General features: G+C 39.9%; 1 protein-coding gene across 15 annotated transcripts in view; it reads right to left on the bottom strand.

Annotated features, from left to right (window-relative positions):
- Positions 1 to 267: 267 nt before the first annotated feature.
- Positions 268 to 11,853, bottom strand: part of NRG1 (neuregulin 1) — a 1,143,721-nt gene continuing 1,132,135 nt past the window's right edge. For 10 of the 15 annotated variants that reach the window (XM_033230472.1, XM_033230492.1, XM_033230482.1 and 7 more), the window contains 4 exons: positions 11,724 to 11,850; positions 8,784 to 8,914; positions 7,815 to 8,021; positions 268 to 4,475 (listed from right to left, as the gene is read on the bottom strand). In XM_033230472.1, coding sequence (XP_033086363.1) covers positions 3,821 to 4,475; positions 7,815 to 8,021; positions 8,784 to 8,914; positions 11,724 to 11,850 — 1,120 coding nt within the window. In that variant the 3' untranslated portion in view covers positions 268 to 3,820. Of the gene's footprint in view, positions 4,476 to 4,863; positions 5,006 to 7,814; positions 8,022 to 8,783; positions 8,915 to 11,723; positions 11,851 to 11,853 lie in introns of all 15 variants that reach the window. The other 5 variants (XM_033230529.1, XM_033230584.1, XM_033230593.1 and 2 more) reach the window with 2 other exon arrangements.

Here is an 11,853-nt window from a genome sequence, read left to right as displayed (position 1 = left end):
TTGTGTATGGAGGAAAAAGGAAGCATAGTACTGTGTGGTTGTGTGGCCTCTTCAATGAGGAAGAAAGTGATAAACAGCATTGTGGGGAGGAGATGATTCGAGAACAGGTGGTGTGGCAAAAGAAATAGACAGACAAGAAGCAACGGATAGACAAGGTGATCATGGGGTCCATGGAACACAATCCTGAATTAGCACAACTATGGGAATGAGATGCAAGTTGCTGGTCTAACAGACTGAAGCTGTAGTCTGCTGAGCAACACTCCCAGGTCTCCACAGAGTAGCATTTTTATTGCAGTATGTCTTTCATGGAAAATGGACAAAACTTTAAATAAATCACAATTACTTATTGCTTAGTATTTTGAATAATAAATTCTTTAGTTTATCAGTACCTCACGGCCTTCAATGTGCATTCTTCAGATAGTTTCAGTTACATATACATTCTTTCTCCTGAACAATAAATTATTCTTAAAAAAAAGAAAAGGAAAAGATACATAATTTTAAAGCAAAGAAAAACAAAAGAACATATATTTTGGACATTTATCTTAAACTTATATGGAAACAACTCTATATGTTAGATGCTTAAATATAAATAATAAAGGACATTATGTTATTTACAATGTTACACAGTAAGTTGAGAGAGTAAAAACTGACATTAACTCATAAAAACAGTAAATGATATAAGAAAACATCCAAGTAATATACAATATGTATTTACAAAAGAAGATATAATAGAACTTGTGATATGTGGCCATTTCCTTCTGCCTACATTTCTCTTCAGTGTTTCATAGGTCTTTGCAGATAGAAATCTTTGGCAGGTGGAATGCAGCCAGTACTATTAATACAAGATAAGACCAGGCCTTCCTTATTTTCACCAATATGAGCCATGCGCCCTTTAACCCCAGGCCATAAAAAGGAATAGTTACTGAGCAAGTTACCCTGGATAAACTCCACCTCTATCAAGACAGTCACACTGAAACAAGGAAGAGATAGCAGGTTTGGGACACATTCACCCACACAGAGGACCGTTTTGTAGAAACTAGAATGCTGTCCAGGCACTCTTGGGGGCAAAATTCATACTAGGCAGGAAGGGAAAGTAAGACAGAAAGTGAATCTTAGGTAAAACAAAAGGAGTTTTGCATGTATTTGCATGTATTATGCTCCACTGCATACACCTCAGTGGGATACGATTTTCGACCCAGGAAACAAAGTTGCTGTCAAACTCCTGGGCAATCTCTATCACCTTAAAACCCAAGATAGCTTTCCATATGCTGGGAACATTGGGTCACACTCCGATCGCCACTTCACTGCCTGAATTTATTAACAGAGGTGGTCGAGAGTGACGTGACAAGCACCACAGAGATACCCTGGTGAACACAAATCAAGTGGCCATGGCAGGTGGCACTGAGCAGTCAGTTGGTCTTTCTTATCAAGGGTGCAAAGGACGTCCCAACTATAATAATAGGCCACCTCTGTGAGTGATCAGAGTCAAGTTGGAAATACAATTTCCTCTTGTCTTCAATTTTCATATATATTTGCAATTTGAAAATGCATAGCAATTCTCATTGTAAGAAACATGTTATCCATGGTTCTCAATAGAAACTTCTATTTATTTTTAAAATTCTACCACAATGGGACATCTGAGTTCCCCAATGCCCAAAGAATTTTAAACAGAATTTTTAGAGTTTTAAATTCATGGTAGGAATTTCTTTATTGAAATAGCTAAGGATGAGTCAAGGCCTTCAAAGGCAATGTTAAAATAATTTAGAGAACTTCATTGGACTGACTGTCTTCTTCCCCATGCCGTGAGCTTACTCATTTCTGCAAAATTGGAAAATCAGTGCAACTTGCAAAGGCTCCTCAGTGTAGGTTACAAAGCAAATGAGGATACCACTGAGCACAGACAAAGTGGCATGTGAACAGTGATGGAAAATTTGAGATACTAAATAGTAATAGTAACTTCAAGAATCCGCAAACAGGCATCTGTGTGGATTGTAGGAGCATGTGGGAGCGTAACATGACTCATGCCCAGCCTGCATTTTTCTGCTGAGACCTACTTCCATGTCATTTCTTCTTTTTAATTGTTAACATCAAGATTTGGTGAAGAAATATATTTAGTTCACCCGCAAAAAAGAAGCAATTACTCTCGCTGACTCTATGAACCCCCCGATAACCTGTTTCTCATTTGTCCCATGGCTCCTAAGAGGCCACGTGAAACCTAAGTAAAGCTCCAGCCCTGATTTAACAGGTATCAGACAGGCCATGAAATGGGTTCTGTGTTTCAAATAATTTTTTTCTTCCATTTTCCTTTATTAGCAGTTATTTCAAGTGTTAATATTGATAGGCCTTCCTTTGGATTTACCATCACAAGAGAAAATGCAATGCTTAGGCCAGTCTTAGTCCTACTTTATGACAGTAAAGCAAAAATTAAAGGAGGTGGGGGAAATGGGTGAGAGAGCCTGTAAATGGAGAGGTCAGGACACAGGTGGGGGTCACTTCCACAAGTAAAGGTGCAATCTTTCCAACAGGATCGACATTTCCTGATGAATCATTACTTGTGATCCCAAATCACATACACATCGGCCATTCCTGATAAAAATGTTCAGGCACAGTTATGACCTGATCAAGGCAACATGGAAAAATAAAAGAAAACGAGGGGGAGAAAGGAGTGGTCATCCACATTTTAAAATTTCAGCCGAGTCACCAAGCTTCTTTCCACCTATACAGTCACTCCTTCTGAACACTTTACAATGGAAATACTTCCCTATGATGACAAGTCACCGCTATTACAGCAGGCACGTTTGACTCTGGAAGTATTTCAGACAAAATGCTGCATGTGCTGTCTGGGCTGGGCTTTTTGTGCCGTAATATGCCTCTTTTTGAGCCAAGAAGACACAACCAATCACTAGCTTCAAAATCAGTGAAAACTACAAGTCAGAAATGATTGCACCTTTATCAGCCATGGTTGGATCGTCAACTAGATAAGCTGCTGGATCATTCCCCCAGAGAGAAAGTGACAATGAATCCTCTCATAAGGTGTTAGATTAACCCTGATAGCAAGCCAGAACCCATTTTCTAAGCTATCCCTAAAACTGTTGCTTTTTATCAAGAGAAAAAAAAATTCAAATAAAGTAAATGAGAGCTCCTTTTATAAGAGCAAGCTGTCTTCTGATTAATAATATAGTTTTTTTTTTAAATCACAGTATTACTTTCTTCCTAATATTTAACATTACTTAATGCGGTTTCTTGCTGTATTTAATAGTAGCATGCTGTTGGATCTACTATTATCTCAGAGCCCAATGAGGCAAACCTTTGGCTGGCAGAGTAGACACAACTCATTTCATATTCTGAAAGCAAAGAAAACTTCATACACAAGAGAGGCGTATCTGGATGGATGTGCCATTACAAGACATACTGATCAGGTGCTACTACAAGCAAACAGAGGGACAGTTGCAAGTCTTGCAAATCATACATCCAGTCAACATCATAATGCAATGCACAAGAAGCCAGCAAAAACTGAATCTATGAGAGGTTTTGCTGAAATACTGTGGAAAAGCAATCACTGTAACTGTACAAAACTTGCTCTCGACATAACATAACATAAAGGCACCATTGATATCTTTCTCGTTTTGAAATACTGTAAAAAATTGCTACATATGGCACATAACACATTTTTACATACATATATTTAATTTATAAAAGTTTTTTTTCCTGTTTTCTATTTGCAGAACTGCTAAAATAAAATAAATTGTTTAATTTAAGGTGGAATACTTTATTATATAAAATAAAGTTTTACAGGTGAATCTATGTGTTTATTTAGGTTTTATACAGCAATAGGGTCTTGGTTAGCAATTACACTAGACAGCCTGGCCTGGATTTCTTCCTGTGTCGAGAAGCGGCCTGCTGGGTTAGTCCTGCTGTCAGCCAGGCGGAAGGCAGGTGTTGCCTCAAGACTGGCTGCCAGGGGGTTCTGTACGCCCAGGAAAGGTGTATCTTCACCTACTCTTTCATCTTCTGTTTCGCTCTCTGAGTTACTGCTCTGGGAGCTTGTGTTGCTGTCCACTTCCAATCTGTTAGCAATGTGGCCATTGGGCTTGGTTCTTTTGGCCCGCCGGCTATTGGCGAGTTTCTTAACAGGCTCTTGGGCTGGCTCGTACTCCTGGGTCGTTTCATACTCCTCATCCTCCACTATCCTCAAGGGGCTAGGGGGGAGGCTGTTACTGTCATGCGCGGGGTTGTGATGGAAGGAGCTGAACTGCTGAGGGTGATGATCAAACTTCTTCTCCCGCAGCCTTGGTGGTGTCACGAGAAGTAGAGGTCTCTCTTCTTCCACGAAGGGGCTGACCGCCATGGAAGGCATGGACACCGTCATGCTGGACACGGGTGGAGACATTTCCGAAGGGGGTGATTTGGGGGAGCTTGGCGTGTGGAAATCTACAGGTGACATACGAGCCGGGGTGGTCATGGCTGACACATACCTGTGTGAGCACAGAATACCCTGCATAAGTGTGGTGCAATAAGAGGCACATAGCAGGGAAGGTAAGGGGACAGAGTTCACAATAGTATATCATCAGAGAACAGAGAATTTCTATTCATTGTAGACTGCTCAATTATTTACGCTAGGACATTCCACACCCTTGGAATCGAAAATTAGGTAGCCAAGAGTTTCCTCACAGGAGTGCATGCAAAGATCAGCTAAATTGCCTAGCTCATCAAAGCTTTCGGGATTTTCAGTCTCATCACAATTATAAATAAAGGCATATGAGCCAAGATAAGAAGGCATTAGGTCCTGGAAACCTCTCAGCTTATATAAGGACCAAAGCTCAGGGATTCGGAAGGGAAAGAAGTATTACTTAAATACTATACCTTCCTAAAGGCCAAGGGGTCTTAGAGAATGAAGCCCAAATGGGGAATGGAAGAAGATCTAAGATGAGTTGCTGATAGCTGGATCTGCATGCATTTGGATCTGTGTGCCTTGTTTCTCCTTAGCTCAGCTATAAGGTTATGTCTTATGAAAAAAAAAGAGCATAGTAACTTAGATTTATTCCTGACAACAGTGTCATACATTTGTGTGCTTTTCATATTTTCCATGAAATGCAACTAGTTAACATTCAATTTGGAACTGTCCATCCCAGTGTCCAACGAACACAGTCAAAGGTAAGCCTGAGAGAGCCTAATGTTGGCTCCACAGTTACCACAATGAGGTTATGTCCAATCTTTGGTCTATCTCTCTTCCAAAACCCACAACTATATCAGTCTTTGGTTAATCTCTTTCATGATGCCTCAAAGGTTGGCTGTACCATGTTACCTTCTATCATGTTATGTCTGATAATGCTCAGTGACTCTTGCCATCAGGCCACCAAGCACACTGTTTTCACCATATCATGCTTTCTTCCCACAATATAAGAAGTCCTGACTTTTGGCACTGAGGAAGACGTGGCTTATTCAGAGTCACATTTCTCAGCTTTTGATAAAAAATGCTACAACACACAACACTAAATGACTCTTTTCTTCACACTGGCATTCACAGAGTCTAATTTGACATGACCTGAGATGACACGGAGTGCCATCATCTGAACTCTTGCTAACAGGAACAGAAAACCCATGAACCTCGCTGCTTCTCCATGATTCGCAGTGATACAGATCTGAGAGCTAACTGCCTCTAAACTGGGAACATGCCTGAGAAATTGAAATATGTGGGCCTTGAGTCTTCAGACTTTTGGCTTTGGGGGTACTTAAATTAAGCTCTCTGAGAAATGCTAATTCAAATTCAACCAACATATTAAAGTGATTCATCTTTTCTCTCCACAATCTCTAGGTTCAGGAATATTTTGTAGTCCTAGGTATTATCTGGAAGCCAAGCACAGCAGGGAGATGTCAACATTTAAAGATAAATATTACTTGTAGTGATGAAGAATGATTTCATCTCTAACTTCCTTTTCATGTTTCAAAAACAGACTGAAATAGAATGGATAGACCTCCTTAATACATAAAAAAAAAAATTAAATGAATTTAAGACTAAAGTTTTAAAACAGTTTAAACCCTGCCTACTTTTTCATAGATTAGTTGCAGGGAAACCTCTAATTTCATAAATTCCATAACGTTCTAAAATATCATTTTTGGGGAAAGGCCCTTGAAGAAGTAACCAATAGGCCTGCAAGCCCAGAATTTTTGTTTGTTTGTTTTTGTTGTTGTTTATTTTTTTGAGACGGAGTCTTGCTCTGTTGCCTAGGCTGGAGTACAGTGGTGCCATCTCAGCTCACTGCAGCCTCCACCTCCTGGGTTCAAGCAATTCTCCTGCCTCAGCCTCCCAAGTAGCTGGGACTACAGCTGGGTGAGCACTGCCACGCCCAGCTAATTTTTGTATTTTTAGTAGAGACGGGGTTTCACCATGTTGACCAGGATGATCTTGATCTCCTGACCTCGTGATCCACCCACCTTAGCCTCCCAAAGTGCTGGGATTACAGGCGTGAACCATCACGCCCAGCCTGTCATTTTTTATTGTCAGTACTCCCCAGTCCATATGTGGAAAGAGTCTATCACAGTCATCTCTACCCATGGAACTACCACATAAGTATGGATTTGACATTATGTAAACCTTTTAGTAAATGGTCAAAGATTAGACTAAGATGACAATAAAATAAAAATAAATAAAATAAAATTCAGCAGACTTGCAAACAAACAGGTAATAGCTTACCTCTGATTTCATAAATCCCATAAAGTTCTAAAATATCATTTTGAAGGAAAGGCCCTTGCAAAAGTAAGCAAGAGGACTGCAAGCCCAGAATGTGTTACTTTTTATCGGAAGTACTTCCTAGTCCAAGAGTGGAAAGACTGTATCAAAGTCATTTCCACACATGTAACTACCACATAAGCATGGATTTGACATTATGTAAACCTTTTAGTAAATGGTCAAAGATTAGCCTGAGATGACAATAAAATAAAGTAAAACCCGGAGGACTTGCAAACAAATAGGAACAGGTAACAGCTTACTGATGGGCTAGAAATACTGGTCATCTTCCAGCTCAGGTGAAAATGGAGAAAGAGAATCTATGAATTCAATATTACTATTTAATATCTTTTTGTTACTTTCTTCTATTCTTCATCTTCCCTTTGCTATAACTCCCCCAACCCAACCCAATCTCCCCAAAGGAAAGCCAAAACATTCTGGAATAAAGGGCCATCTTGAAGGCAGTATCTGCTTTGAAAACCACCTGTGAAGACTGCCAGACGCAGCATCCAAGAGATTTATTTATTCATCCCTTCTTGGAATTTCATAAAAGAGATACTATAGGGTGCAAGGCAAGCAGTTGCCCCCCATGACATTCAGCAATGACATAGCCCTTGATTTGACTTAACTGAGGCTGGAAGGTAAGACAGGGTTAGCAGATAAGAACACGAGGCCAGCTCGACCACCGAATCAGAGTTTGGATAACTGGCAAATTGGAATTATAGAAGGGTCCTTATCAAGCATTGATGCCATCTCTCTAATGTTACAACTGAGGACACTGAGACCCCAAGTGGGTCTGAGCCCATGGCCAGAGCTGGAAACTCCATGTGCTGCACCTTCTGCGTCAAAGTATCCCAGCTCTTTAAGAGTCTGTTGCCTGTCAGTCACTGGGACGAGGAGAGAAGCTCAGAAGAAATAAGTTCCGTCAAACAAAGAGATGACTTCATCAACTAGGAGCACTCCTAGAACAGGTAACTGCTGCCCCTTATTCTGATTAGAGTAGATTTCCTGAGGTGAGACCGCAGGTGCTCACGGGGATTCTCTGACTGAGTGTCTCCTCTGCAGTAGCTTTGCCCTTCGGTTTTACCTTTCACTATGAGGAGAGTCTCGGTAGGAATCAGGGGTTTCTCTGGCATGCCTGAGGAAGCTGTTACATTCACGAGGGCCTCCTGTGCCATTAAGACGTCCTCTTGGGCCCCCAGTTGGGCTGCTGTGCCTACTGTTTTCTACGGATGACATCATGATTACAGAGTGGCTTTCGGAAAGGATGCTTTCAGTATGTCCGTTGCTCCAGCTGCGGAGGAAATGAGAGAGGCAATGAGATATTTCATTCAAAAATTATGTGCAAAAAATGGAAATGAAAGGAATAGATTCCAACAAATGTTTCAAACTACTGATGCATCCGGAGCTCACTGCAACATCACTTGTCTCTGAATAGAATAGCCACAAAGATCATTTGCTATGGAGAGGATCTTGATTCAGATTGGCTTTGTAAGTATACAGTACATTCACTTGATCACTCGTTCAATAAATATTTATCGAATGCCACTCCTTACTGTATAATTATAGTGTCTCTGTTCTTGAGTGGCTTAGATTAAAGAAACATTTCCTTCTATGAGCCACATTTGGAGATCTAGCATTGGTCTTGGTAGAGTAAGTGCACTCAGGTGGGGATCGCCAGGGCATTTGAGAATTTAGGGTTCTGCTATTTAACCAATTCTCATGTGCATTTCCCAGGGCAATCAATTATTGAAAGAAGTTGACTTCTAAGTATTATGCAGAGCCAAAAACAGACTTGTCCTGGTGTAGCAATTCGGTGAGTAGCAGGGCATGAGTAAAGACAATCTTAGGAATGGGAAACAATGGCCCTGTGGAGTTACCTGATTGAAGTTTAAATTTATGCAGGAATTAAGGGCAAAGCCAGTTGATTTTCAAAATCTGTTGCTGCCCAAAGATCATCTATTTCACTGCATCCTTTCTTAGGCAGTGGTATCAAAAGGCAATGTGCAACAATTCATTCTGACAGAAAAGCCATGGAATTTTTAAATTCTCATACCTGTGGCTAGGAGTCTGGGTGACAGTAGTGGAATGATGGGCTGTGGAAGTATAGTGACTGGTGGAAAAGGATGTCTCTGCTTCTCTCTCAACAATATGCTCACTGGAGATGACGTTTTTAGATACATATTGCTGGATAAACAAAGAGACACAACTTTAAGATTCATGTAGATTCATGTCAGTCAAGGCACTAATATTGTTATGTAAATAAAAACACTAACACTGTCACAAACACACAAATCTATTTTTGTACAGATGCTTTGTAATAAATTCCATTTCCTCAACAGCCAGATGGAAAATCCTGTCCTGGCTACTGTGGCTTTTAGATTAGATGAATAGAGTTAAACAAACAAATAAACAAACAAACAAAAAAACCTCTCTGGATGTGCATCCAATGTATGGCCCATCATCCCAACTACATTTTATCAGCAAAAGTCCTATTTCCTCTATTTTATTTTAAATTAATAACATGACTAGAATTCCATACAAATATCCATCCAATATTCATTTGTTTCATGGTTATTGCAAGTCGAAGAAGGCTAAATGCTATCTGAGTGAAATAGAAGCAGACAGGTGGTTTGTGTAATTTCAAATTTCAAAGCACTAGAAAAAAATATTTAAAACCTCTATATTTTGGACCTACCTTTCTCCTTCCATTTCCTAGTGCCCATGTTGTCCTACTAATGTCATTGAAATGTTTAACTTGTTCTCAGTGGTAGGGCTAACAGGGCTACTGATAAATTGGAGGGACTTAACAATTGTTGTCAATGCACACATCTTGACAAAGCACATAATATATGGAAGACATTTCTAATGCAGGTGGATTCTACTTTCTTTTCTTTCTTTCTTTCTTCTTCTTCTTCTTCTTCTTCTTCTTTTTTTTTTTTTTTTTTTTTTTGTGAGATGGAGTCTTGTTCCGTTGCCCAGGCTAGAGTGCAGTGGCGCAATCTCAGCTCACTGCAACCTCCACCTCCCCGGTTCTAGCGATTCTCCTGCCTCAGCCTCCCGAGTAGCTGGGATTACAGGCATGTGCCATCATGCCCAGCTAAGTTTTGTATTTTTAGCAGAGATGGGGTTTCACCATGTTGGCCAGGCTGGTCTCAAACTCCTGACCTCAGGTGATCTGCCTACCTCCGCCTCCCAAAGTGCTGGGATTACAGGCATGAACCATCGTGCCTAGTCAGAGTCTATTTTCATCAGCAAACCACAGTAGTTTTTACTGTTTCTATTAGGGAGGGAGGCCCATTTTGAAGTTGTGTTTTAATTGCTGTTGTTATTTATACCAAATTGAGTTAAGTAATAGGAAAACCAATAGAAAGGCATACTTTTTGATGAAATAAGGCACTTTATAATCTGATGGTCTGTGAGCTCTAAATATATTCATGGAGATCCAAAAATACACAGCTTGAATTATGCTTGAAACTCTAGCTGGTTCTCTTAGTGGAAAGGCTATTCCATGTGGATCTTCCTGGGAAATACAGCTAGCTTGATTTAAGGAAAGGATACACAGTGGCCTACTTCTAGTCCCTGCACCATTTCACTATTGCTTCTTGGGAGGCAACATAAGCTCAGTGCATCTAATTAAAATAATACTTAACAATTATTGAACATTCACTAAATGCCACAAGGCTAAGTGTTTTATGCAAATTACCTTATTTAAGGCTCACAAGGAGTCTCTGAAGTAGGTATTATTTTTAGGTCTGTTTTTATATTGAAGAAATAAGGTTGAGAAAGGTTAAAGGCCAAAGATATACAATGTGAGCAGTAAATGTAATCGAGGCAGTCATTCTACCGTTTATATAACATACATAGCGACAGATTATAGTTTCTTTTGTAGTGAATATCATTATCACGTGTGTAGAACATTGTGATGAACACTGTTAGGGTGTGAAAAAGCAACAGAGTATGTTAACCTATAAGCACCTTGCTCCAACAAAGTCTCGAAGGTGTTTGCTACAAGACTTGCTGATAGTTTAGTAACCACCAACTCTGTAGTTGGGTCTATGATACATCTGTTCCATTCAAAATATGCCTTTTTCTATAGGATAGAAAAGGTACTACAATAAAATCTTCAAGCTTTGTGTATTAAAAAAACCATACATCATAGCAATAATTTGAAAACAAGAAGGATGATGCTGGAATAGAAAGAGCAAGCAATACTCCAAAAGCCAAGAGATAGTGCAGCTCTGGCCCTTATCTGTAAATAAAAGAGAGATTTGAAAGATAATACCTTCAAACTCTCCAGAACCTAATATTCTATGATCTAGTTGTAGTTAAAAAATTGAATGCTGAGTGTTTGGTACAGTATGAACAAAAAATTTTAATGATGATGGATACATTTCATCTGGAGGGCTTAACATCATTTAGAAAGGGCCAGGGAAGAAACTGGCATGACACTCTTCTCCTTTTGCTACTGAGAAGCGTGTTTGATAAGTCACTTGACCTTTCCACGCCCCAAAGGAAATCAGAATCCTTTGGAAATCATCATCAGTAAATCATCAGGTACTGTGAATTGCCCTAAGAAGATAACTCTAAAGCTCTTTGCTCGGTTATCTGTACTAATCAGTTACAGACTGGAGTAGCCTCATATATTCCAAGTTATATATGAAAAAATTCCTTTTGATTATTATACTATTAATTGTGCTTTCTACCCACTCTCTCTACGCAAGCCCCAGCTATGGCCTCCTTGCAGAACAAACCCAACACTATTATTCCAACTCCTTAATGAACACTTTATAAGAGGAAATGTGCTGATTTTACAGTAACCAAATCCACTTTAAAAAATGTTCCCATTATTTTCTCCTGGCAAAAACCTGGATTCCTGGAAGCCATGGTGATTAATGGCAGCAGCTAAAAGCTTAAGAGCTTTCGAAAATAAACTTCAAGGCGTCTGAACAGAGGAGAGAGGCTCAGTTTTTTCCACTGGCCAGAGTCAACGTACATTCACCAGCTGGACATTCTCGGGGGGTGGGTTAGGATGGTGAGGCCCATTGGCAATGTTCATCATATTGTTTCGTTCAGACCGAAGGCTCTGCCGAAGACGGTCATGAAGCTTTTTCCGCTGTTTCCTA

This window comes from Trachypithecus francoisi, unplaced genomic scaffold (assembly GCF_009764315.1).
Source record: "Trachypithecus francoisi isolate TF-2019V2 unplaced genomic scaffold, Tfra_2.0 Contig01440, whole genome shotgun sequence".
Taxonomy (NCBI): domain Eukaryota; kingdom Metazoa; phylum Chordata; class Mammalia; order Primates; family Cercopithecidae; genus Trachypithecus; species Trachypithecus francoisi.
This window is presented reverse-complemented; position numbering and strand designations above follow the sequence as displayed.